This window comes from Primulina eburnea, chromosome 12, assembly GCF_022965805.1.
Source record: "Primulina eburnea isolate SZY01 chromosome 12, ASM2296580v1, whole genome shotgun sequence".
Taxonomy (NCBI): Eukaryota; Viridiplantae; Streptophyta; class Magnoliopsida; order Lamiales; family Gesneriaceae; genus Primulina; species Primulina eburnea.
The window spans coordinates 31,124,546-31,152,065 of NC_133112.1; the positions used below are offsets into that span (position 1 = coordinate 31,124,546).

The 27,520-nt window shown below is 35.4% G+C and overlaps 7 protein-coding genes across 13 annotated transcripts; all 7 read left to right on the forward strand.

Moving 5' to 3' along the window:
• The first annotated feature begins 57 nt into the window (after window positions 1-57).
• LOC140807602 (uncharacterized) lies at window positions 58-3,805 on the forward strand. Its single transcript, XM_073164537.1, has 5 exons — window positions 58-703; window positions 1,709-1,766; window positions 1,850-2,132; window positions 2,802-2,901; window positions 2,995-3,805. The coding sequence occupies exons 1-5, from the start codon at window positions 460-462 to the stop codon at window positions 3,132-3,134; spliced, it is 825 nt and encodes a 274-aa protein (XP_073020638.1). The 5' UTR covers window positions 58-459; the 3' UTR covers window positions 3,135-3,805.
• LOC140807603 (uncharacterized) lies at window positions 1,646-23,081 on the forward strand. Of its 6 annotated transcripts, none has more exons than XM_073164541.1 (4): window positions 1,646-1,766; window positions 20,854-21,113; window positions 21,807-21,906; window positions 21,999-23,081. In XM_073164541.1, the coding sequence occupies exons 2-4, from the start codon at window positions 20,934-20,936 to the stop codon at window positions 22,253-22,255; spliced, it is 537 nt and encodes a 178-aa protein (XP_073020642.1). In that variant the 5' UTR covers window positions 1,646-1,766; window positions 20,854-20,933; the 3' UTR covers window positions 22,256-23,081. The 6 variants fall into 6 exon arrangements, 5 of the variants coding, with proteins under 5 accessions (XP_073020642.1, XP_073020639.1, XP_073020641.1 ...); XR_012112722.1 differs by lacking the exon at window positions 1,646-1,766 and having other exon boundaries at window positions 20,204-21,113; window positions 21,999-22,343; window positions 22,520-23,081; XM_073164540.1 differs by lacking the exon at window positions 1,646-1,766 and adding an exon at window positions 20,215-20,305 and having other exon boundaries at window positions 20,472-21,113.
• LOC140806782 (uncharacterized) lies at window positions 3,680-6,442 on the forward strand. Its single transcript, XM_073163316.1, has 7 exons — window positions 3,680-3,745; window positions 3,827-3,912; window positions 4,000-4,149; window positions 4,569-4,603; window positions 5,310-5,385; window positions 5,768-5,858; window positions 6,108-6,442. The coding sequence occupies exons 1-7, from the start codon at window positions 3,680-3,682 to the stop codon at window positions 6,228-6,230; spliced, it is 627 nt and encodes a 208-aa protein (XP_073019417.1). The 3' UTR covers window positions 6,231-6,442.
• LOC140806783 (uncharacterized) lies at window positions 7,241-9,228 on the forward strand. Its single transcript, XM_073163318.1, has 4 exons — window positions 7,241-7,304; window positions 7,544-7,839; window positions 8,507-8,606; window positions 8,700-9,228. Exons 1-4 carry the CDS (start codon window positions 7,241-7,243, stop codon window positions 8,954-8,956), a joined length of 717 nt encoding a protein of 238 aa, XP_073019419.1. The 3' UTR covers window positions 8,957-9,228.
• LOC140806784 (uncharacterized) lies at window positions 8,966-12,491 on the forward strand. The gene is made up of 6 exons (XM_073163319.1): window positions 8,966-9,013; window positions 9,568-9,663; window positions 9,738-9,789; window positions 11,042-11,301; window positions 11,965-12,064; window positions 12,158-12,491. The coding sequence occupies exons 1-6, from the start codon at window positions 8,966-8,968 to the stop codon at window positions 12,412-12,414; spliced, it is 813 nt and encodes a 270-aa protein (XP_073019420.1). The 3' UTR covers window positions 12,415-12,491.
• On the forward strand, window positions 14,381-16,202 carry LOC140807604 (uncharacterized). The gene is made up of 4 exons (XM_073164543.1): window positions 14,381-14,520; window positions 14,624-14,883; window positions 15,546-15,645; window positions 15,738-16,202. The coding sequence occupies exons 2-4, from the start codon at window positions 14,704-14,706 to the stop codon at window positions 15,992-15,994; spliced, it is 537 nt and encodes a 178-aa protein (XP_073020644.1). The 5' UTR covers window positions 14,381-14,520; window positions 14,624-14,703; the 3' UTR covers window positions 15,995-16,202.
• On the forward strand, window positions 16,227-19,299 carry LOC140807607 (uncharacterized). 2 transcript variants are annotated; one of them, XM_073164549.1, is made up of 5 exons: window positions 16,227-16,352; window positions 17,174-17,243; window positions 18,055-18,130; window positions 18,513-18,603; window positions 18,849-19,299. In XM_073164549.1, the coding sequence occupies exons 1-5, from the start codon at window positions 16,305-16,307 to the stop codon at window positions 18,969-18,971; spliced, it is 408 nt and encodes a 135-aa protein (XP_073020650.1). In that variant the 5' UTR covers window positions 16,227-16,304; the 3' UTR covers window positions 18,972-19,299. The 2 variants fall into 2 exon arrangements, with proteins under 2 accessions (XP_073020650.1, XP_073020649.1); XM_073164548.1 differs by having other exon boundaries at window positions 16,346-16,893.
• Window positions 23,082-27,520: the final 4,439 nt, after the last annotated feature.

The following is a 27,520-nucleotide window of genomic DNA, read 5'->3' on the forward strand; positions in this document are numbered from 1 at the left end:
TCGGTCTTCCTACGGCCTATCGTATAATTCTTGCGAGAGCTGGATGAGCGTCTGTGCCAAAAATGAGTCGATCAAAAAAAATGTCACATTATTGCTATTTTACAAAATTTAAGTTTGACCTGATATGTCGTGTCCAATTTTATCCATTTCTGAGACCCGACCCGACCACATCTAAAATATCTGAAGATTCACGCAAGCAGATCTTTCAGTTCCAACTCCTTCTCTCCAAACTGTCAACCTGCTACAATTTTCTTTTGCTGAAGACTGCGGATCGAGAGAGAAACGAACCACGAAACGTCTTCGATGGATTTTCTGCGTGCTTCCTCTCCGCTGTCACCAGTACCACCACCGGCGGCGACAATCGGAGCTTCCTTGGACGAGGAGTAGATTTCTTCCTCAATTCAGTGTTTCAAGCGAGTTTTGTAGAAGGCGGGTGGAAGTGGAGGGGTGGCGGAGAAGATGGAAAGGACGTGGAGAATGATCGTAGAGATGACGAGTTGGAGAGGGCGATGCGGATGGACGGAACGATCCCCGGGACTCCCGACGCGTTTGCGAGGCAGGTGTCTTCATGCGCCTATGACATGCGGAGGCATCTCCAGCAGAGTTTTGATAGCAGTAGCTACGATGGTGTGCTCTACCAGGAGCAAGTGTTTTTGCGTTCTCAATTATATTTGCGGGAAACAGACTAAATTTGATTTGATAGGTGCATCTCAAGCATTTGTTCTCTGTTTGTTTGTTTTGTTTGTTTTTAATTTCAAATAACTGCTCTGATTAGCTATGGTTTGATCCAATTGATGGTGTGTGAACTGCGTTTTGATACTCCAAACTTTGTTTCAAATTGGTGAATTACACATGTATTTTTCCAGACTTGAACATATAGAAGAGATATTGAAATTTGAAATGCAATGCCAACTTGTTAAGCAGTTGAAACTTGAAATTAAGGCTACCAGCCTTTGTACTGTCTGAGTAAAAAAAAATGAGAAATCCCGACTTTTTTGCATAATCATGAACGAGGTATAAAATTTGTCGGCACTTGGATCAAGTCTTTGAGTGTTTTTTTCTTATTACACTACAAAAAAACGGAAGTTATAGCGACGGTTTAAAACAAAACCGTCACTAATTAAATAAGCTACGGTTTTCTCATACCCGTCGCTATTATAGCAACAGTTTTGAATATACCGTTGCTAATATTGCGCCGGTTTTACGAAACCGTCGCCACTTTGTACGACGGGTTTCTTAACCGTCGTCTTTGGGGACATATATTGAAGTCCGTCGTCAATGCAAGCAGTAGATAAACCGTCGCTCTATAGCGACGGCTGCTACTGTAAACTGTGGCTAAAAAACGTTGCTTTTTGCGACGGTTTTGCGTACACCGTCGCCAATATAATCGCCGACGGTTTCTGACAAAGCTGTCGTGATTAGCGACGGTTTTATTTCTTTCAGTCGTAAATAGCGATTGGGTTTTCAAAGACCGTCGCTATTCTTCTGGATCGGCGACTGTTTGAAGCCGTCGCTACTAGCGACTGTTTACTTCTTTCCGTCGCAAATAGCGATGGTTTTTTTAAAGACCGTCGCTATGATTCTATATATACCGAGGTTCGAGAACATTTTCCTCATTCGATTTTCGCCCATCTCTGGTAAACTATATAAATTTTTCGAAGTTTCGATTTTTTATTTTGTACTAACACTTTTCGTATTTATTTCGTAGATTTGCTAGTCGGTGCGATCTTCCAGCACGTGGAACTGCATATCTTCGCGCACATCAGGTTTTAAAGTTTGCATAGTCCCAAGACTTGTTAGATTTGTTGATTCGTTAGTGATTTATTAATGAAGTCTTTACACCATTTAGTTTTTGGTTCGACTGTGTAGTGTATTGCTTTTGTCCGAAAGTTCAAACCTTTTTCTTATGCTCTCTCGACAAAGTGAAAGATATTGTTGTTGGAGGACATAGAATGGACGAAGTTGAAGATAGTTTTCAGTCGAAAAGGATAGTCTTTGTGACTGTTGGGACTACCTCTTTTGACTCCTTGGTTAGAGCTGTAGATACTGGGGCAGTCAGGGAAGCATTGTTCGAGAAGGGATACACCCATCTTCTCATTCAAATGGGGCGCGGTTCCTACATCCCCATGAAGGTAATGTGAAGGTTTTTTTATGATTTTTTTTCTTTGATTAACATGTTGATTTTAGTGAATAAATTTTATGTTGTCTCTACAATCTAGCTCTAATCGTCTTGAAACATTGATCTAGTAGCTACCAGGTTTAAATATGAAATATAAATATCAGAAAAATCATGGATAGAAGACACTTTAAGCACTGTTTATTTGTGTCACTGTGAAATTGGTGACATTTCTGGGCATCATATTTCATGTTAGTTTCTTTCAATCTTATGCCCACAACAAATGCTCTTGAGTCATTTTTAATATTTGTGTTTGAGCATGGTCTATTCTGCATCCCTCTTTTTTTTTTTTTTAGATTGACATGTCATCTCATCTCATTTCTTTTAAGTTTAGTACATCAAATGATTTTAGTGTCCATCCCGTCTTGAATTTGACATCATCATTTTGAAGTGAACGATATTTTGGTTTGAGTTGTTCCTCTGCTGGAGATAGCCAACTAACTCTTAAAGGTGTGATTTTCATGATTTTAGATGCGTTCAATTTTTCAGAGTGAATCTATCTAGAGATATAGAAAAGTAGAATTTGGACATGCCGAATAGAGTCTATCGAATGTCTTTATATTGTCAACATGGTTTCATGGCCTGCTATTATTTGCAATTTTTACATAATGGCTCTCATTTCCAGTCAGCTGGAGAAGGTGGGTTTGTCTCAGTAGATTATTTTACGTTTTCACCAAGCATTGCTGACCATTTGAGATCAGCCTCTCTTGTTATCAGTCATGCAGGTCAGTCATTTGCTGCGTTTGCTTTACAAATTGAAGCACAGCTTTTGATAGTAGAACGATCTTTCAAAATCGAGTCTTCCCTTTTTTGGACAGGTTCAGGGAGCATATTCGAGACCCTGCGACTGAGAAAACCTCTGATCGTGGTGGTTAACGAGGATCTAATGGACAACCATCAAAGTGAGCTAGCAGAAGAACTTGCAGAAAGGAAGCATTTGTTCTGTGCCCGTCCCTAGACACTTTTTAACACCATTTCAGAAATGGATGCCGACAACCTTGTATCATATGAGCCTGGTGACGCCTCGCCCGTCGCTAGGTTTATTAACCAGTTTCTGGGTTTCTCTAGTGAATGATTCAATGAAACGAAGAAGGATATACTTCAGAATTTTGAGGTTTTTCATAAGAGTAGGCCGTCTCCATTCATTTGCCACAGCAACTTCAGTTCAGTGCTTATCTTGGGCTTTATTTGTTTATAATTTACGGATATATTTTCATAGGCAAACATACCCTAATTAGTTTCAAATTCTTGAATCGGAAAAAAAATTATTTTTCCCTTTTGATTTCCCATTCAAATGTAACTTTTTGCCACTTTGAAGGATGTAATTTTCAGTTTACAATATCAACCTATTCTTAATAGAAAGTTAAGTAACCAACTCCAGCGAATGTGGTCCCGGATCAATTGCATCGGTCTCACAGGGTTTCAGACCTTGGTATTTTATTCATATCCTACAGTATAAATAATTTGTTGAATGTTGGAAGTTCGCAACTTGAATTGAAGGATATGCATCAAATATACAAGTTGGACTCCACGTGTGATTATGAATTTATGATAGAAAATGCTGATGAAGTTGATCTTACATCTCAATTTAATGCGCCTAAGATTCATCTGAATTTCATGCACCTAAGATTTGTCTCACATGGCATATAGGCCATAGAATGTGGGAGAGGGGGGTTGGACAAGGAGGGAAGTACATATGATGGGATCTTTGAGAAAATACTAGATGATAATTTGATGTAATCCATCCAATATGTACCAATTTGTCTTTGAAAACTTGATCTACTAGTGTACAAGTATGTGAATACCTCGTTTGTAAATCTCAGGCACCTGAAAGCATTTTACCCTTTCGATAATATTATTGAAAAATGTTTGAAGGATCGTTCCATGTTTTTTTCTCCTCTTGGACAGAATTTGGGTCTAGCAAGTTTTTTAGGCTCAACGATTCAAAGGTACAGATTTGGTTGTGCTGTAAGGTTAGTCTTGACATCCTTTTAAATTAATTTGTGGCTAGTTATTTTACGTTCATTTGACTTTATTCTGAAGACTGATAGTATAACTGTGAATTGAGTTATGACAGACCAAAAATTGCCTTCCACAGGCATTATTAAAAAAAAAAACAAATAGAGATTTTCACCTAAAAATAGGATCCTGATAGTCTGTCAATATGTAGCAAATTTGCAGAAGAAGTTATTCCTTCTCCTCTTCCCCAGTCTTCCTGCTCCTTATTGCTTTTGCACCTTGGTATATTGTAGGTATGCCAATTGAAGCGCACACTGCCGACACTGGATAAGAATTTCGCTGCTCAAGACGAGAAAGATACATGTATATTTATAGTGAATAAAATTTGAGACTCTTTTCCTTTCAGCTGAATGAATTGACCAATTCTAAGTAGCTCTGAAACAAGAAAGAACATCCTTAAGGCTGGTGGTAGGCTATGAGGATGTTAGAGCATTTACAGCATGGTTTGTTATGTACAACTTGCATGTTTGCAATTACAGGGAAAGAGAAATATTGAAGGATCTAGGAAGAATTTAAAGGCAGCATGATTAAGGAATCTATGGAAATTCACTTTCAATATGCTCGGCTCGCAAAGTAGTTCGATAAAATTGATTGGGTGAAGGAATCGTATTGATCAATTCAAACTTAAGGATTCTTTTGACCTAGTTCAACTTTTGGATTCAGGTTAATAACTTCACTATGGGAGGCAATGGGGTTAAAATAGAATAAACAATAAAAGGTTGTCGGGCCATGTGAAGAAAATAAATGGTCCAAATATAAGGACCAGCGTGTTTGGATGATTGAATTTTATATCCCATAGTGTGGAAATACAACCATGTATTTGATCCAAAGCATTATAGGGCAGCGAGCTTCGCTGTTTGTTTGTTAAGCTTTTTCTGGCGATCATTTGTAGCTCAACTGTTTTTCATGTTGAAGTATGTAATTCGTGAATGGTTCAAACATGCAGTAATTCACCACCTCTATGCTATACTAAATTTTCATCCGTCATTTCATTTACACAAGGACATGAGCATGGGATTTGTCTATCCATATATCATGCACTTTCAGATGCTACGATGTTGAAAGAAAGCCAGCAATAACTGTAGTCCTGATTAACATCTGTTTATGCCAACAGTATTTGATGCAGTGTCAATATTGGGAGAGTACCTGGTGGAAGAGCCTTGGCTGAAACTCCTCTGTGACAAATTACAGTATATCTTTAAGCATCTTAATCTTAGTTTTTTCTTCCAAAGTTTTATATGTATCATGTAAGACAAACAATGGTAATCCACATATTACTTCAGCGTAAAAACTAAATTGTCAAACATTGATAAAGGTAGAATACTAAAGTATTATCTCAAGCCCTTAAAAATACATTACAATATTTATAGTAGATTAAACTTTGTTTATGTTTAAAAAGGGCTGTATCATGGCTCCATTGATATTCCACGGAAAGCTAGAGATTTAAAATATTGCAAAATAACTCAACTATTTTGAAAAATCAAGGATTTAACATGCTCGCGTTTCTTGAGTGACAGCTAAGTCTCTCCTTATCTGTATGTTCCTTTAATACTTTCCTGTTTGCACTTGCAGATTAAACTTAAATGACAGAAGAAATGCACCAGCAATTGAAATACCCCCAACTTCATCAGGAAGTGATCTTGCCCCATTTAATCCGATACAGGTATATCCACTTACACACTCTGTTTCATGTATGTGAGTAGAGTGTGTGTTGTATAATAAGAGCAGGCGAAGACCTTGTTTCCTTGCTGGGAACTCGAGTTGTTTTATGCTGGCATTTTTTCTTAAACTACAGCCATATGATACATAAAGCAAGCAGCTGAACTGTTATGATCACCGGTAGCTCTAAGCTTAGTTCTTGTGTGTTGACATCATCAAGATTAGGAACTACAAGTGTCTTTTCCCATTGCAGATGAACAATGGCGTCGACAAGAGATCTACCCGAACCACACGACAGGCTAAGAAGACTAAAGTGGAGAAAGATTCACATAATATCAAGGACATGTTTGGTCGGGCTACAAGAAATGGAAGATGAAATCTTCGAAACAAATGCAATGTGGCATCAAAACTAAATAGTTGAACGATGAACACAATCTCAAAATCCCATTTGATTTTTCGGGAAAAAAGGTGGAAGTGGAACCCTTAATGATTTTGATGTATGGTTGTATCTTTATTTATTAAGTTCATATAACGTTCATTCATAATTTGAAGAACTACTTTTTTTTCTTAACTCGTTTTTTATGTGCTCAGCGCCTTTGCTTCTCACAGGTGGAGGTCTGTGTAATTTTATGTACTCTTCCAAATATGAATCGTAATTTGCAGACACGATTTCTCTATAAATGTATATATTTTGGTTGGAATTATGATTTCGATTTTATTATGTTATCTTGATTAACAATTGTTTTTTGCTTATATTTTTTAGATATCTATTATTTTAGAAATAAATATATCAGATAAATTAATGCTTATCACATCGACGGGAAAAGTATATAATTATTTTAGCTCAACTCAAAATTGTATTTTCAAAAAGCCTTATCTCTTAAACATTTTACAATATAATCTTGTACTATAATTTAAAAATCATATTTTTTTTTCATTTCAAAACTTTTTTTTAAGATTAAGATATCTTCATTATTACATTTGATTGAAATAAAAATATTTTTTTCAATAAAAAATTATTTTTGCCGAAACAAATTTATTCTATTGTGCATTTTTTAAAAATATCTATGCCTAAGTTTCTCTTCAGTTGTCATAAAAAAGTTAAACTTATCCTTGGCAATATCAATATTGAGAGAAGCTCGACCCTTCTGTGATCCAATTCCACTCTACAAACTCTGGTCAGTTTTCTATATTTTCTCTCGGATTTTTTTGCTGATTTTTTTTAAAAAATTATTTGATTTTCATTGTTCATGTGAATGTGTGATTAACGCTAATTTGATGGGGAGAGGAGGAAATTTTAATTGTTGACTGCAAAATTTTGAGCAAAGGGTGTGTTGAAATGCAGAATTTTCTTACCTTTTCAGTTTTGTTGGACTGCTCAATAAAATGTGGAATAAGAACAGTGGTCGTGTCTGGATGAACCCAAGGCGGAACGAAGCCGTGGGTTTGGGTGGGATAGGGATGATGCAAAGACGATGCAATTGAAAATACTGATAATTTTTTTCGTAGTCAATCTAACCATCGAGGAATTACGAGTGTTTCTTTTTACTTGTTTGAAAGTGGATATATGTGGATTTGTTGATTCTTTTTTTTTTTACCTGCTTTTTAACCTTTATATGTACTCTTTGAGAGATGCTTAGTCCGAAGACTTGTTAGATTTGTTGATTCGTTAGTGATTTATTAATGAAGTCTTTACACCATTTAGTTTTTGGTTCGACTGTGTAGTGTATTGCTTTTGTCCGAAAGTTCGAACCTTTTTCTTTTGCTCTCTCGAGAAAGTGAAAGATATTGTTGGAGGATATAGAAAGGACGAAGTTGAAGATAGTTTAAAGTCGAAAAGGATAGTCTTTGTTACTGTTGGGACTACCTCTTTTGACTCCTTGGCTAGAGCTGTAGATACTGAGGAAGTTAAGGAAGCATTGTTCGAGATGGGATACACCCATCTTCTCATTCAAATGGGGCGCGGTTCATACATCCCAATGAAGGTAATGTGAAGTTTTTTTTATGATTTTTTTCTCTTTGATTAACATGTTGATCTTAGTGAATAAATTTATGATGTCTCTACAATCTAGCTCTAATCGTCTTGAAACATTGATCTCGTAGCTACCAGGTATAAATATGAAATATAAATATCAGAAAAATCATGGATAGAAGACACTTTAAGCACTGTTTAATTGTGTCACTGTGAAATTGGTGACATTTCTGGGCATCATATTTCATGTTAATTTCTTTCAATCTTATGCCCACAACAAATGCTCTTGAGTCATTTTTAATATTTGTGTTTGAGCATGGTCTATTCTGCATCCCTCTTTTTTTTTTTAAGATTGACATGTCATCTCATCTTATTTCTTTTAAGTTTAGTACATCAAATGATTTTAGTGTCCATCCCGTCTTGAATTTGACATCATCATTTTGAAGTGAACGATATTTTGGTTTGAGTTGTTCCTCTGCTGGAGATAGCCAACTAACTCTTAAAGGTGTGATTTTCATTATTTTAGATGTGTTCAATTTTTCAGAGTGAATCTATCTAGAGATATAGAAAAGTAGAATTTGGACATGCCAAATAGAGTCTATCGAATGTCTTTATCTTGTCAACATAGTTTCATGGCCTGCTATTATTATCGATTTTGGCATAATGGCTCTCATTTCCAGTCAGCGGAAGAAGATGGGTTTGTCTCAGTAGATTATTTTACGTTTTCACCAAGCATTGCTGACCATTTGAGATCAGCCTCTCTTGTTATCAGTCATGCAGGTCAGTCATTTGCTGCGTTTGCTTTACAAATTGAAGCACCACTTTTGATAGTAGAACGATCTTTCAAGATCGATTCTTCCCTTGTTTGGACAGGTTCAGGGAGCATATTCGAGACCCTACGACTGAGAAAACCTCTGATCGTGGTGGTTAATGAGGATCTAATGGACAACCATCAAAGTGAGCTAGCAGAAGAACTTGCAGAAAGGAAGCATTTGTTCTGTGCCCGTCCCCAGACACTTTTTAACACCATTTCAGAAATGGATACCGAAAACCTTGTATCATATGAGCCTGGTGACGCCTCGCCCGTCGCTAGGTTTATTAACCAGTTTCTGGGTTTCTCTAGTGAATGATTCAATGAAATGAAGAAGGATACTTCAGAGTTCAGAATGTTGAGGTTTTGCATAAGAGTAGGTCGTCTCCATTCATTTGCCACAGCAACTTTAGTTCAGTGCTTATCTTGGGCTTTATTTGTTTATTATTTACGGAAATATTTTCATAGGCAAACATACCCTACTTAGTTTCAAATTCTTGAATCGGAAAAAACATTATTTTTTCCTTTTCATTTCCCCATTCAAATGTAACTTTTTGCCATTTTGAAGTATGTAATTTTCAGTTTACAATATCAACCTATTCTTAAAAGAAAGTTAAGTGACCAAATCCAGCGAATGTGGTTCCGGATCAATTGCATCGGTCGGATTTGGATCCTCTACTTCAAAACACTTGAGGATGTACACTTTTTACACGAGATGATCATGTGATCATCTCATATTTCCTGACTTTCTATGTCTTGTACTTTACCACGAGTTTGCATATTATTTGGACTTGATAATTTCTCTGAGTTCTGAAAAACTTAAGACGCTCAAGAGAGCTTATCACCTAAATACAAATAGCTTTACGCTGCTGTCATTAACATATAAAAAAAACAAAATGTTTTCAAGTATTCATTCAATATCTGACTCAGGTTTTTGAAGATGAAAATGAAGCTGCGAAGTACTGTGATTTACTCAAGGGAGGAGGTCAGAATTGTGAGGGTGTTGCAGAGATAGAAGCCTCATCAGTAAGCTAAACGGTTTCGTATAATCCTGACTCAACTCTCTAATGATTCGTATATTCACCACAATCTCCATGCAGGTCTTTGATCTTTGCCGGAAGAACAAGGTACTCGCCGTTCTATTCCGTAGGGGTAGGACGCCTCCTGTACCAGAAAACCAGAAACCTTAAGCTTAACTTGCGCGCACGGAAGAGATCCCTTGAGGACCAAGAGGATTTGGTGTGAAAACCGGGGCGTATAGGAGGGTAAATAACTTACGTAACAAATATTGGGTCTAAGATGGTAAATAATACGAAGTTATAACACTGGAAGACCATTGATTTGTATTTTCAAAAAGCCTTATCTCTTAAACATTTTACAATATAGTCTTGTACTATAATTTAAAAATCATATTTTTTTTATTTCAAAACTTTTTTTAAGATTAAGATATCTTCATTATTACATTTGATTGAAATAAAAACTATTTTTTTAATAAAAAATTATTTTTCAAAATAATGGAAACAAATGAGTCGGTCTCATGTCAGACCGTCTCACGGATACTAATCTGTGAGACGGGCCAACCCTACCCACATTCACAATAAAAAGTAATACTCTTAACATAAAAAATAATATTTTTTCATTGATGACCCAAATAAGAGATCCGTCTCACAAATTCGACCCTTGTGACCGTCTCACACAAGTTTTTGCCGAAACAAATTATTCTATTGTGCATTTTTTAAAAATATCTATGCCTAAGTTTCTCTTCAGTTGTCATAAAAAAGTTAAATTTATCCTTGGCAATATCAATATTGAGAGAAGCTCGACCCTTCTGTGATCCAATTCCACTCTACCAACTCTGGTCAGTTTTCTATATTTTCTCTCGGATTTTTTTGCTGATTTTTTGTTAAAATTATTTGATTTTCATTGTTCATGTGAATGTGTGATGAACGCTAATTTGATGGAGAGAGAAGGAAATTTTAATTGTTGACTGCCAAATTTTGAGCTAAGGGTGTGTTGAAATGCATAAATTTCTTACTTTTTTAGTCTTGTTGGACTGCTCAATATAACGTGGAATAGGAAAAGTGGTCGTGTCTGGATAAACCCAAGGCGGAACGAAGCCGTGGGTTTGGGTGGGATAGGGATGATGAAAAGACGATGCAATTGAAAATACTGATAATTTTTTTCGTAGTCAATCTAACCATCGAGGAATTACGAGTGTTTCTTTTTACTTGTTTGAAAGTGGACATATGTGGATTTGTTGATTCTTTTTTTTTTTACCTGCTTTTTAACCTTTATATGTACTCTTTGAGAGATGCTTAGTCCGAAGACTTGTTAGATTTGTTGATTCGTTAGTGATTTATTAATGAAGTCTTTACACCATTTAGTTTTTGGTTCGACTGTGTAGTGTATTGCTTTTGTCCGAAAGTTCGAACCTTTTTCTTTTGCTCTCTCGAGAAAGTGAAAGATATTGTTGGAGGATATAGAAAGGACGAAGTTGAAGATAGTTTAAAGTCGAAAAGGATAGTCTTTGTTACTGTTGGGACTACCTCTTTTGACTCCTTGGTTAGAGCTGTAGATACTGGGGAAGTTAGGGAAGCATTGTTCGAGAAGGGATACACCCATCTTCTCATTCAAATGGGGCGTGGTTCATACATCCCCATGAAGGTAATGTGAAGGTTTTTTTATGATTTTTTTCTCTTTGATTAACATGTTGATCTTAGTGAATAAATTTTATGTTGTCTCTACAATCTAGCTCTAATCGTCTTGAAACATTGATCTATAGCTACCAGGTTTAAATATGAAATATAAATATCAGAAAAATCATGGATAGAAGACACTTTAAGCACTGTTTATTTGTGTTACTGTGAAATTGGTGACATTTTTGGGCATCATATTTCATGTTAGTTTATTTCAATCTTATGCCCACAACAAATGCTCTTGAGTCATTTTTAATATTTGTGTTTGAGCATGGTCTATTTTGCATCCCTCTTTTTTTTAGATTGACATGTCATCTCATCTTATTTCTTTTAAGTTTAGTACATCAAATGATTTTAGAGTCCATCCCGTCTTGAATTTGACATCACCATTTTGAAGTGAACGATATTTTGATTTGAGTTGTTCATCTGCTTGAGATAGCCAACTAACTCTTAAAGGTGTGATTTTCATGGATTTAGATGTGTTCAATTTTCCAGAGTGAATCTATCTAGAGATATAGAAAAGTAGAATTTGGACATGCCGAATAGAGTCTATCGAATGTCTTTATCTTGTCAACATGATTTCATGGCCTGCTATTATTTGCAATTTTTACATAATGGCTCTCATTTCCAGTCAGCTGGAGAAGGTGGGTTTGTCTCAGTAGATTATTTTACGTTTTCACCAAGCATTGCTGACCATTTGAGATCAGCCTCTCTTGTTATCAGTCATGCAGGTCATTCATTTGCTGCGTTTGCTTTACAAATTGAAGCACCGCTTTTGATAGTAGAACGATCTTTCAAAATCGAGTCTTCCCTTTTTTGGACAGGTTCAGGGAGCATATTCGAGACCCTGCGACTGAGAAAACCTCTGATCGTGGTGGTTAACGAGGATCTAATGGACAACCATCAAAGTGAGCTAGCAGAAGAACTTGCAGAAAGGAAGCATTTGTTCTGTGCCCGTCCCCAGACACTTTTTAACACCATTTCAGAAATGGATACCGAAAACCTTGTATCATATGAGCTTGGTGACACCTCGCCTGTCGCTAGGTTTATTAACCAGTTTCTGGGTTTCTCTAGTGAATGATTCAATGAAACGAAGAAGGATATACTTCAGAATGTTGAGGTTTTGCATAAGAGTAGGTCGTCTCCATTCATTTGCCACAGCAACTTCAGTTCAGTGCTTATCTTGGGCTTTATTTGTTTATAATTTACCGAAATATTTTCATAGACAGACATACCCTAATTAGTTTCAAATTCTTGAATCGGAAAAAACATTATTTTTCCCTTGTCATTTCCCATTCAAATGTAACTTTTTGCCACTTTGAAGATGTAATTTTCAGTTTACAATATCAACCTATTCTTAATAGAAAGTTAAGTAACCAACTCCAACGAATGTGGTCTCGGATCAATTGCATCGGTCTTCCTACGGCCTATCGTATAATTCTTGCGAGAGCTGGATGAGCGTCTGTGCCAAAAATGAGTCGATCAAAACAAAATGTCACATTATTGCTATTTTACAAAATTTAAGTTTGACCTGATATGTCGTGTCCAATTTTATCCATTTCTGAGACCCGACCCGACCACATCTAAAATATCTGAAGATTCACGCAAGCAGACCTTTCAGTTCCAACTCCTTCTCTCCAAACTGTCAACCTGCTACAATTTTCTTTTGCTGAAGACTGCGGATCGAGAGAGAAACGGACCACGAAACGTCTTCGATGGATTTTCTGCCTTCTGTCGTGCTTCCTCTCCGCTGCCACCAGTACCACCACAGGCGGCGACAATCGGAGCTTCCTTGGACGAGGAGTAGATTTCTTCCTCAATTCAGTGTTTCAAGCGAGTTTTGTAGAAGGCGGGTGGAAGTGGAGGGGTGGCGGAGAAGATGGAAAGGACGTGGAGAATGATCGTAGAGATGACGAGTTGGAGAGGGCGATGCGGATGGACGGAACGATCCCCGGGACTCCTGACGCGTTTGTGAGGCAGGTGTCTTCATGCGCCTATGACATGCGGAGGCATCTCCAGCAGAGTTTTGATAGCAGTAGCTACGATGGTGTGCTCTACCAGGAGCAAGTGTTTTTGCGTTCTCAATTATATTTGCGGGAAACAGACTAAATTTGATTTGATAGGTGCATCTCAAGCATTTGTTCTCTGTTTGTTTGTTTTGTTTGTTTTTTAATTTCAAATAACTGCTCTGATTAGCTATGGTTTGATCCAATTGATGGTGTGTGAACTGCGTTTTGATACTCCAAACTTTGTTTCAAATTGGTGAATTACACATGTATTTTTCCAGACTTGAACATATAGAAGAGATATTGAAATTTGAAATGCAATGCCAACTTGTTAAGCAGTTGAAACTTGAAATTAAGGCTACCAGCCTTTGTACTGTCTAAGTAAAAAAAAATGAGAAATCCCGACTTTTTTGCATAATCATGAACGAGGTGTAAAATTTGTCGGCACTTGGATCAAGTCTTTGAGTGTTTTTTTCTTATTCCACTACAAAAAAACGGAAGTTATAGCGACGGTTTAAAACAACACCGTCACTAATTAAATAAGCTACGGTTTTCTCATACCCGTCGCTTTTTTAGCAACGGTATGTTTACAACCGTCGCTATTATAGCAACAGTTTTGAATATACCGTGGCTAATATTGCGACGGTTTTACGAAACCGTCGCCACTTTGTACGACGGGTTTCTTAGCCGTCGTCTTTGGGGACATATATTGAGGTCCGTTGTCCATGCAAGCCAGGAGATAACCGTCGCTAAAAAACGTTGCTTTTTGCAACGGTTTTGCATTCACCGTCGCCAATATAATCGCCAACGGATTCTGACAAAGCCGTCGTGTTAGCGACGGTTTTATTTCTTTCCGTCGTAAATAGCGATTGGTTTTTCAAAAGACCGTCGCTATTCTTCTAGATCGGCGACTGTTTGAAAGCCGTCGCTACTCGCGACGGTTTTTTTATATCCGTCGCAAATAGCGATTGTTTTTTTAAAGACCGTCGCTATGATTCTATATATACCGAGGTTCGAGAACATTTTCCTCATTCGATTTTCGCCCATCTCTGGTAAACTATATAAATTTTTCGAAGTTTCGGTTTTTTATTTTGTACTAACATTTTTCGTATTTATTTCGTAGATTTGCTAGTCGGTGCGATCTTCCAGCACGGGGAACTGCATATCTTCGCGCACATCAGGTTTTAAAGTTTGCATAGTCCCAAGACTTGTTAGATTTGTTGATTTGTTAGTGATATATTAATGAAGTCTTTACACCATTTAGTTTTTGGTTCGACTTTGTAGTGTATTGCTTTTGTCCGAAAGTTCGAACCTTTTTCTTATGCTCTCTCGACAAAGTGAAAGATATTGTTGGAGGACATAGAATGGACGAAGTTGAAGATAGTTTTCAGTCGAAAAGGATAGTCTTTGTGACTGTTGGGACTACCTCTTTTGACTCCTTGGTTAGAGCTGTAGATACTGGGGAAGTTAGGGAAGCATTGTTCGAGAAGGGATACACCCATCTTCTCATTCAAATGGGGCGCGGTTCCTACATCCCCATGAAGGTAATGTGAAGGTTTTTTTATGATTTTTTTTATTTGATTAACATGTTGATTTTAGTGAATAAATTTTATGCTGTCTCTACAATCTAGCTCTAATCGTCTTGAAACATTGATCTAGTAGCTACCAGGTTTAAATATGAAATATAAATATCAGAAAAATCATGGATAGAAGACACTTTAAGCACTGTTTATTTGTGTCACTGTGAAATTGGTGACATTTTTGGGCATCATATTTCATGTTAGTTTCTTTCAATCTTATGCCTACAACAAATGCTCGAGTCATTTTTAATATTTGTGTTTGAGCATGGTCTATTTTGCATGCCTCTTTTTTTTTAGATTGACATGTCATCTCATCTTATTTCTTTTAAGTTTAGTACATCAAATGATTTTAGAGTCCATCTCGTCTTGAATTTGACATCACCATTTTGAAGTGAACGATATTTTGATTTGAGTTGTTCATCTGCTGGAGATAGCCAACTAACTCTTAAAGGTGCGATTTTCATGGATTTAGATGTGTTCAATTTTCCAGAGTGAATCTATCTAGAGATATAGAAAAGTAGAATTTGGACATGCCGAATAGAGTCTATCGAATGTCTTTATATTGTCAACATGGTTTCATGGCCTGCTATTATTTGCAATTTTTACATAATGGCTCTCATTTCCAGTCAGCTGGAGAAGGTGGGTTTGTCTCAGTAGATTATTTTACGTTTTCACCAAGCATTGCTGACCATTTGAGATCAGCCTCTCTTGTTATCAGTCATGCAGGTCAGTCATTTGCTGCGTTGCTTTACAAATTGAAGCACCGCTTTTGATAGTAGAACGATCTTTCAAAATCGAGTCTTCCCTTTTTTGGACAGGTTCAGGGAGCATATTCGAGACCCTGCGACTGAGAAAACCTCTAATCGTGGTGGTTAACGAGGATCTAATGGACAACCATCAAAGTGAGCTAGCAGAAGAACTTGCAGAAAGGAAGCATTTGTTCTGTGCCCGTCCCCAGACACTTTTTAACACCATTTCAGAAATGGATGCCGAAAACCTTGTATCATATGAGCCTGGTGACGCCTCGCCCGTCGCTAGGTTTATTAACCAGTTTCTGGGTTTCTCTAGTGAATGATTCAATGAAACGAAGAAGGATATACTTCAGAATGTTGAGGTTTTTCATAAGAGTAGGCCGTCTCCATTCATTTGCCACAACAACTTTAGTTCAGTGCTTATCTTGGGCTTTATTTGTTTATAATTTACGGAAATATTTTCATAGGCAAACATTAACTAATTAGTTTCAAATTCTTGAATCGGAAAAAAAAAATATTTTTCCCTTTTCATTTCCCATTCAAATGTAACTTTTTGCCACTTTGAAGGATGTAATTTTCAGTTTACAATATCAACCTATTCTTAATAGAAAGTTAAGTAACCAACTCCAGCGAATGTGGTCCCGGATCAATTGCATCGGTCTCACAGGGTTTCAGACCTTGGTATTTTATTCATATCCTACAGTATAAATAATTTGTTGAATGTTGGAAGTTCGCAACTTGAATTGAAGGATATGCATCAAATATACAAGTTGGACTCCACGTGTGATTATGAATTTATGATAGAAAATGCTGATGAAGTTGATCTTACATCTCAATTTAATGCGCCTAAGATTCATCTTAATTTCATGCGCCTAAGATTTGTCTCACATGGCATATAGGCCATAGAATGTGGGAGAGGGGGGTTGGACAGGGAGGGAAGTACATATGATGGGATCTTTGAGAAAATACTAGATGATAATTTGATGTAATTCATCCAATATGTACCAATTTGTCTTTGAAAACTTGATCTACTAGTGTACAAGTATGTGAATACCTCCTTTGTAAATCTCAGGCACCTGAAAGCATTTTACCCTTTCGATAATATTATTGAAAAATGTTTGAAGGATTGTTCCATGTTTTTTTCTCCTCTTGGACAGAATTTGGGTCTAGCAAGTTTTTTAGGCTCAACTATTCAAAGGTACAGATTTGGTTGTGCTGTAAGGTTAGTCTTGACATCCTTTTAAATTAATTTGTGGCTAGTTATTTTACGTTCATTTGACTTTATTCTGAAGACTGATAGTATAACTGTGAATTGAGTTATGACAGACCAAAAATTGCCTTCCACAGGCATTATTAAAAAAAAAAAACAAATAGAGATTTTCACCTAAAAATAGGATCCTGATAGTCTGTCAATATGTAGCAAATTTGCAGAAGAAGTTATTCCTTCTCCTCTTCCCCAGTCTTCCTGCTCCTTATTGCTTTTGCACCTTGGTAAATTGTAGGTACGCCAATTGAAGCGCACACTGCCGACACTGGATAAGAATTTCGCTGCTCAAGACGAGAAAGATACATGTATATTTATAGTGAATAAAATTTGAGACTCTTTTCCTTTCAGCTGAATGAATTGACCAATTCTAAGTAGCTCTGAAACAAGAAAGAACATCCTTAAGGCTGGTGGTAGGCTATGAGGATGTTAGAGCATTTACAGCATGGTTTGTTATGTACAACTTGCATGTTTGCAATTACAGGGAAAGAGAAATATTGAAGGATCTAGGAAGAATTTAAAGGCAGCATGATTAAGGAATCTATGGAAATTCACTTTCAATATGCTCGGCTCGCAAAGTAGTTCGATAAAATTGATTGGGTGAAGGAATCGTATTGATCAATTCAAACTTAAGGATTCTTTTGACCTAGTTCAACTTTTGGATTCAGGTTAATAACTTCACTATGGGAGGCAATGGGGTTAAAATAGAATAAACAATAAAAGGTTGTCGGGCCATGTGAAGAAAATAAATGGTCCAAATATAAGGACCAGCGTGTTTGGATGATTGAATTTTATATCCCATAGTGTGGAAATACAACCATGTATTTGATCCAAAGCATTATAGGGCATCGAGCTTCGCTGTTTGTTTGTTAAGCTTTTTCTGGCGATCATTTGTAGCTGAACTGTTTTTCATGTTGAAGTATGTAATTCGTGAATGGTTCAAACATGCAGTAATTCACCACCTCTATGCTATACTAAATTTTCATCCGTCATTTCATTTACACAAGGACATGAGCATGGGATTTGTCTATCCATATATCATGCACTTTCAGATGCTACGATGTTGAAAGAAAGCCAGCAATAACTGTAGTCCTGATTAACATCTGTTTATGCCAACAGTATTTGATGCAGTGTCAATATTGGGAGAGTACCTGGTGGAAGAGCCTTGGCTGAAACTCCTCTGTGACAAATTACAGTATATCTTTAAGCATCTTAATCTTAGTTTTTTCTTCCAAAGTTTTATATGTATCATGTAAGACAAACAATGGTAATCCACATATTACTTCAGCTTAAAAACTAAATTGTCAAACATTGATAAAGGTAGAATACTAGAGTATTATCTCAAAGCCTTAAAAATACATTACAATATTTATAGTAGATTAAACTTTGTTTATGTTTAAAAAGGGTTGTATCATGACTCCATTGATATTCCACGGAAAGCTAGAGATTTAAAATATTGCAAAATAACTCAACTATTTTGGAAAATCAAGGATTTAACATGCTCGCGTTTCTTGAGTGACAGCTAAGTCTCTCCTTATCTGTATGTTCCTTTAATACTTTCCTGTTTGCACTTGCAGATTAAGCTTAAATGACAGAAGAAATGCACCAGCAATTGAAATACCCCCAACTTCATCAGGAAGTGATCTTGCCTCATTTAATCCGATACAGGTATATCCACTTACACACTCTGTTTCATGTATGTGAGTAGAATGTGTGTTGTATAATAAGAGCAGGCGAAGACCTTGTTTCCTTGCTGGGAACTCGAGTTGTTTTATACTGGCATATTTTCTTAAACTACAGCCATATGACGCACAAAGCAAGCAGGACTGTATGATCACCGGTAGCTCTAAGCTTAGTTCTTGTGTGTTGACATCATCAAGATTAGGAACTACAAGTGTCTTTTCCCATTGCAGATGAACAATGGCGTCGACAAGAGATCTATCCGAACCACACGACAGGCTAAGAAGACTAAAGTGGAGAAAGATTCACATAATACCAAGGACATGTTTGGTCGGGCTACAAGAAATGGAAGATGAAATCTTCGAAACAAATGCAATGTGGCATCAAAACTAAATAATTGAACGATGAACACAATCTCAAAATCCCATTTGATTTTTTCGGAAAAAAGGTGGAAGTGAAACCCTAATGGTTTTAATGTATGGTTGTATCTTTATTTATTAAGTTCATATAACGTTCATTCATAATTTGAAGAACAATTTTTTTTACTCGTTTTTTATGTGCTCTGCGCCTTTGCTTCTCACAGGTGGAGGTCTGTGTAATTTTATGTACTCTTCCAAAGTATGAATCGTAATTTGTAGAGACATGATTTCTCTATAAATGTATATATTCTGGTTGGAATTATAATTTCGATTTTATTATGTTATCTTGATTAATAATTGTTTTTGCTTATATTTTTTATATATCTATTATTTTAGAAATAAATATATCAGATAATTTAATGTGTATCACATCGACAGAAAGAGTATATAATTATTTTAGCTCAACTCAAAATTGTATTTTCGAAAAGACTTATCTATTAAACATTTTACAATATAGTCTTGTACTATAATTTAAAAATCATATTTTTTTTTCCATTTCAAAACTTTTTTCCATAGTTATAAAAAGTCCGCTTAAGCGGAAGTTCGACAAAAATGTTCTGCTTCGGAGAAAAGCGGTTAAATTATAGTTTGACCGAATTAAACGTAATTAAGACTTTTAATTAAGTGTGTTTAAGCATAATTAATCGCATCTATTTATTTTTAAATTTTTTTATTTTGAATGTATGTCTTTTTATTTAAAAATAATCAATTAGGTTTATAATTTAGATGTTTATTTTCTAAGTTTAATTATGCTTAAAATGTCTGATAATGATTCGACAAATATTTAACATCTTTTAATGTAGTCTAGTTGCAAAAACAAATAAAGATTGTAATTTTGAGATTTTATGTTTTTATAAACATGATAATTAATGCATCAGGCTTAAATTATCATATTTATGCATTATTTTATCTATTTATTGGTTTGAAATAATTACAATTACACTAAAGATAAATTTTTTTTTTCACGCTTAAGCATGTGTTAATCTCATTTAAGCTTGAAAAGCTTGGAGCTAAACATCCACGCTTCGAGACGCTAGTTTGCTTTTTTAAGATTAAGATATCTTCATTATTATATTTGATTGAAATAAAAATAATTTTTTTTAAAAATTATTTTTCAAAATAATGGAAACAAATTTATTCTATTGTGCATTTTTTTTTTTTATCTTTGCCCAAGTTTCTCTTCAATTGTCATAAAAAAAGTTAAATTTATCCTTGGCAATATTGAGAAAAGCTCGACCCTTCTGTGATCTAATTCCACTCTACCAACTCTGGTCTGTTTTCTCTATTTTCTCTCGGATTTGTTTGCTGATTTTTTGTTAAAATTATTTGATTTTCATTCTTCATGTGAATGTGTGATGAACGCTAATTTGATGGAGAGAGGAGGAAGTTTTAATTGTTGACTGCCAAATTTTGAGCAAAGGTTGTGTTGAAATGCAGAAATTTCTTACCTTTTCATTCTTGTTGGACTGCTCAATATAACGTGGAATAGGAAGAGCGGTCGGGTCTGGATGAACCCAAGGCGGAACTCAGCCGTGGGTTTGGGTGGGGTAGGGATGATGAAAAGATGATGCAATTGTAATTACCGATAATTTTTTTTCGTAGTCAATCTAACCATCGAGGAATTACGAATGTTTCTTTTTTACTTGTTTGGAAGTAGATATCTGTGCATTTGTTGATTCTTTTTTTTTTTTAACCTGATTTTTAACCTTTATATACTCTTTGAGAGATGCATAATCCCAAGACTTGTTAGATATGTTGATTCGTTAGTGATTTATTACTGAAGTCTTTACACCATTTAGTTTTTGGTTCGACTGTGTAGTGTATTGCTTTTGTCCGAAAGTTCAAACCTTTTTCTTATGCTCTCTCGAGAAAGTGAAAGATATTGTTGGAGGATATAGAATGGACAAAGTTGAAGATAGTTTACAGTCGAAAAGGATAGTCTTTGTGACTGTTGGGACTACCTCTTTTGACTCCTTGGTTAGAGCTGTAGATATTGGGGAAGTTAGGGAAGCATTGTTCGAGAAGGGATACACCCATCTTCTCATTCAAATGGGGCGCGGTTCATACACCCCCATGAAGGTAATGTGAAGGTTTTTTTATGATTTTTTTTCTTTGATTAACATGTTGATCTTAGTGAATAAATTTTATGCTGTCTCTACAATCTAGCTCTAATCGTCTTGAAACATTGATCTCGTTGCTACCGGTTTAAATATGAAATATAAATATCAGAAAAATCATGGATAGAAGACACTTTGAGCGCTGTTTATTTGTGTCACTGAGAAATAAGTGACATATCTGGGTAGTTCATCATATTTTATGTTAGTTTCTTTCAATCTTATGCCCACAACAAATGATCTTTAGTCATTTTTAATATTTGTGTTTGAGCATGGTCTATTTTGCATCCCTCTTTTTTTTTAAAAAAAATTTCACTTGAATGTGATAAAGCGACATGTCATCTCATCTTATTTCTTTTAAGTTTAGTACATCAAATGATTTGAGAGTCCATCCCGTCTTGAATTTGACATCACCATTTTGAAGTGAACGATATTTTGATTTGAGTTGTTCATCTGCGGAGATAGCGAACTAACTCTTAAAGGTGTGATTTTCATGATTTATAGATGTGTTCAATTTTCCAGAGTGAATCTATCTAGAGATATAGAAAAGTAGAATTTGGACATGCCAAATCTAGTCTATCGAATGTCTTTATCTTGTCAACATAGTTTCATGGCCTGCTATTATTTGCGATTTTGGCATAATGGCTCTCATTTCCAGTCAGCTGGAGAAGATGGGTTTGTCTCAGTAGATTATTTTACGTATTCACCAAGCATTGCTGACCATTTGAGATCAGCCTCTCTTGTTATCAGTCATGCAGGTCAGTCATTTGCTGCGTTTGCTTTAAAATTGAAGCACCGCTTTTGATAGTAGAACGATCTTTCAAAATCGAGTCTTCCCTTGTTTGGACAGGTTCAGGGAGCATATTCGAGACCCTACGACTGAGAAAACCTCTGATCGTGGTGGTTAACGAGGATCTAATGGACAACCATCAAAGTGAGCTAGCAGAAGAACTTGCAGAAAGGAAGCATTTGTTCTATGCCCGTCCCCAGACACTTTTTAACACCATTTCAGAAATGGATACCGAAAACCTTGTATCATATGAGCCTAGTGACGCCTCGCCTGTCGCTAGGTTTATTGACCAGTTTCTGGGTTTCTCTAGTGAATGATTCAATGAAACGAAGAAGGATATACTTCAGAATGTTGAGGTTTTGCATAAGAGTAGGTCGTCTCCATTCATTTGCAACAGCAACTTCAGTTCAGTACTTATCTTGGGCTTTATTTGTTTATAATTTACGGAAATATTTTCATAGGCAAACATTCCCTAATTAGGCAAACATTATTTTTCCCTTTTCATTTCCCATTCAAATGTAACTTTATGCCACTTTGAAGGATGTAATTTTCAGTTTACAATATCAACCTATTCTTAATAGAAAGTTAAGTAACCAACTCCAGCGAATGTGGTCCCGGATCAATTGCATCGGTCTTCCTACGGCCTATCGTATAATTCTTGCGAGAGCTGGATGAGCGTCTGTGCCAAAAATATGAGCAAAGTGGAGAAGCCAGTCAAATCAGTCAGAAACCAGCACTAAATTTCCTATGCTTGTGGAGGATGTCCTAGAGGGTGTACGTGCTTGTAAGTTCTTCCTCACCTGCTCTTGTTTTTTTTTTTCTCTTTTCATTTGATATCACAGAATTATTAGTAACAGTATCTGTTCTTAGAGTTATGATTTACTCCTAACTGTTTGGTTGTGATGCTGCAAGTCTTGTCTTGAGATGTAAATATTTTGAGATTTGAATCTATGCTAAATGAAAAGTTAATTCAGCATCCAACATAGTGTCGTATACCTCAGTGTTTCTTTCTGGCCTGAACACCTACTTATTCCTCGTGGGAAGTCCCCTGATGTTTGATGCGGTGTTGCAGATTTACGCAACACATGCCTAATCATCAGTCATCACATACCCAATACACATTGCGCCACCCCCCCCCCCCCCCCCCCCCCCCCCCCCCCCCCAACTCAAAAGTACACAAAACTCTGGGTAACAGAAGAGACTATCATCTTCCTTTTCAATTTGTTTTTACTTTGACTATGTTAGTATGGATTGTATCACACTGAGTCTTTCTTTCGTAATCAAAATATGGAAGTTGGTTCCTGGTGTTTTAATTGTAGTCAGTAAGATTTGGTGATTTTTTTTCTTCCGCTAACGTCTATCCCATAATTTAATCATGATAAAATGTTGATATTTTCTTATCAATAGCTTTAGCACATATTATAAAGCTCGACAAAAAGCAGAAGAATCAATCTTCGCACTTTAAAAAAGAATGTATGACGGCGACTTTGTTATTATTTTAGTCAAATATTTTTGTAATACTTGGTTTTACCCAAAAATTGTTATTTTGAAGGAAACATAGATACATTTTATTAGTACATTCTCCACGTGAAGGGGAGATGTATTATGTCATATTTCCTCACTTTCTATGTCTTGTACTTTACCATGAGTTTGCATATTATTTGGACTTGATAATTTCTCGAGTTCTGAAAAACTTAAGACGCTCAAGAGAGCTTATCATCACCTGAATACAAATAGCTTTACTCTGCTGTCATTAACATATAAAAGATACAAAATGTTTCCAAGTATTCATTCAATATATGAGTCAGGTTTTTGAAGATGAAAATGAAGCTGCGAAGTACTGTGATTTGCTCAAGGGAGGAGGTCAGAATTGTGAGGGTGTTGCAGAGATAGAAGCCTCATCAGTGAGTAGGGATGTCAATGGATCCGGGGTTTATCCAGACCCGCAATAGACCCGCGTGTATGGGGTGGGTTTGGGCATACTAAATGGGTTATGGGGTGAGTCTCGGGTCTAAATTTGCAGACCCGTCCGGATATGGGGCGGGTCATGGGTCCTATAATACCCGCCTCATACCCGCCCCATATATGTGAATATAAATATTTTAGGGTTTTAGTTTTTTTAATTTTCATTTTTTTAGTAGCTCACATCAACCATAACGATCTTAGTTATTCCTATGTCAACTGTTGTATTTGAATCTGCTTTTAGAAATAGTGGAAGAATAGTTGGTCCTCATCTTAGTAGACCTAAATATTGCCTACTCGCTGATTTTATATTGATCTGTTTAAATTATGTTATGATTATTTTTGGGGATGTCAAAATTTTTTTGGAGAGCTAGTAACTCTTTTTTTATGTAATCTTTTATGTCGTGAAAATACTTTGTTTGTTATTATTAAGTGTGGTCGAAGACATGAATTAATTTTCCATAATGTTGTATTTAGATTTTAGAGACTTGTCTGTTTCATAATTCAGTCATGTGAGAAGAAATATTATTTTTTTATTTTAAAAAAATTCGGTTCTCACGGGTCTCACAGGTCTACCCGGTCCCGTTTCGTATTCGTGGTGGGGTGGGTCCGAAGAATATTTAACCGGGGTGGGGCGGGTAATGGGTCAAATTTTTTTTCATGGGGAGGGTCTTGGGTTTAGCCAAACCCGTCCCATACCCGCTCCATTGACATCTCTATCAGTGAGCTAAACGGTTTCGTATAAACCTGACTCAACTCTCTAATGATTCGGATATTCACTACAATCTCCATGCAGGTCTTTGATCTTCGCCGGAAGAACAATGCACTCGCAGTTCTATTCCGTAGGGGTAGGACGCCTCCTGTACCAGAAAACCTTAAGCTTAACTTGCGAGATCCCTACAGGACCAAGAGGATTTGGTGTGAAAACTGGGGGGTATAAGAGGGTAAATAACTTACGTAACAAATACTGGGTCTAAGATAGTAAATAATACGAAGTTATAACACTGGAAGACCATTGATTTGTATAGTTTAATTTACTGTTTATAGTGGAAATTGCGTGTTAAGGGATATGCAATTTCTTCCATACGTATTTGTTTCGACGAGGTCAACTTAGCTAATCTTCTGTTTCATCAACGTCTCATCCTATATTTCATGTATGTAATAACATATTTGTATATAAGAAATTGTAAAGAAATTAAGGTCATTAAAGTATCACGTGTTATATTTTTACAAAAATTCATATGAAATCGTCTGTCAAGTTTGTGACACATATCACCGATTTGAGTTATGAAAAATATATTTTTAATGTCAATTTATTTCATAAACATGATTTCACAAGTTACTTATTTTTATATGTTTAGGTAGATATGAGATTGAGTATATTTTTAGAATAGAGGATCCAATTTTCCATGTTATTATTAGGGGTGATCAAAATTTTTTATTAACCGCCCGAACTGTCTGAACCGAATTACACTGCACCGTTTTTCATAATAGTTTCTAAAAACCGCGATTAAAAATATTAATCATAAGCCGCACCGCATACGCGGTTCGTTTATTTTTTTTGCTAAAAACCGCACCAAAGCGCACCGCCTAAACCGCTTGCCATAATATTTGGCCTAGAATTATAATAATTTGTAAACAACATATTCAAATAAAGAAGTCATCATTCATTATATCCGAACTCTCTTTAAAACTATTATTCTTACAAATAAAACTTATCTTTTTCTTCATTATTCTTAATATTAGTCTTTTATTAAAATATTTTTTTTTTTGCTACAATATTTTGTTTGTAGTCTGAAAGTAAAAAAATGATAAAATAGTGTACATGTCATTTTTGTTGTGAATGTGTTGTGTTGTTAAATTATTAACTTAGTTTTGAATCTTGATTATTGTTTAATTTATAATATCTATTTTGATCTTTACATGCTTTGAACTATATTTTATATTTGAAAACAATATATTGTTGTTGTTTTCAAATAAATTAGAATATATGTTCTAATATTTTTCATTAAAAAAACCGTAAAACCGACCGCAACCGCTCAAAACCGCAAGTATTATTTTTTTACGTAAAACCGCGATTAATTTTTCAAAATACTAACCGACCGCATATGGTAATTTAGTTTGAATTTTTTTTAAAAAAACAGCAAAACCGCACCGTGATCACCCCTAGTTATTATATCAGAGTTGGAATATGAAAAATTTGTTAAAATACGTCCATTTGGGCCGTAGGCGTCACATGTTATTTTTTTAATTGTTTTGAAAATTTCAAACCCGATGACTATCACAATGATCTCGTGATAGATGCTAATTTTTTCATTTAGATAAGGTTAAATACGTAACATTTGCATCACATTTTTCCAAATCAATTAGATACCTTAACGGCAAATATGAAAATTTGATTAATGGTTTGGTTTCAGTATGTCTCTTGTGAGACGGTCTCACGAATATTTATCTGTAAGACGAGTCAACCTTATCGATTTTCACAATAAAAAGTAATACTTTTAGTATAAAAAATAATAATTTTTCATGGATGACTCAAATAAGAGATCCGTCTCACAAAATACGACTCATGAGATGATCTCACTAGTTTTTGCCTTTTTATATTTAGGAAAAAATATATTTTGACAAATTAAAAGGTATAAAGGATATTGTTATATAGTATAGTGTGATTATTTTATTCCGACGAAGAGATTAAGAAAGTGTTTTGGGAAACTTGTAAGAAGCACTTCATATCTTTTAGTTGACCGTAAGTGCTTTGAGTATTTTTAATTTTTTTTTATTATTAAGCAATATAATGACATGAGATAATGGAAACTATCTCGATTTTGACTTTTTAAAAAAGTCAACGATTATGGAAATTCAACCGAAGATCTTTATTAATTTCTAATTATTTTAAGTATTTTATCATCGATATATATATCAATTTTCATAAAAATAAAAAATACGACGATCCTCAGAGACACTATAGACTCTTTTAATTTTAGACAAAAATTTATGTGAGACGGTCTCACGGGTCGTATTTTGTGAGACGGATTTTTATTTGAGTAACCCATGAAAAAGTATTACTTTTTATGCTAAGAGTATTATTTTTTTTATGAATATGGGTAGGATTGACCGTCTAAAGGAGTGAATTATTTAAAAATTGTTTATATTATATATATATATATATATATATATATATATATATATATATATATATATATATGGCAAAAACTTGTGTGAGACGGCTCACGGATCATATCTGTGAGACAGATATCTTATTTGGGTCACCCATGAAAAAGTACTACTTTTTATGCTAAGAGTATTACTTTTTATTGTGAATATAGGTAGGATTGATCCGTCAATCACATTAGACTCACTATATATATATATATATATATATATATATTTATATATATATATATAAAAGAGTGAGTCTCATGTGAGATCGTCTCACAGATCATAATCTGTGAGACGGGTCAACCCTACTCATATTCACAATAAAAAAAGTAATACTTTTAGCATAAAAAATAATAATTTTTAATGGGTGACCCAAGTAAGAGATCCGTATCACAAATACGACCCTATAAAACCGTCTCACACAAGTTTTTGCCAATATATAAACATAGCATTAGAGGATA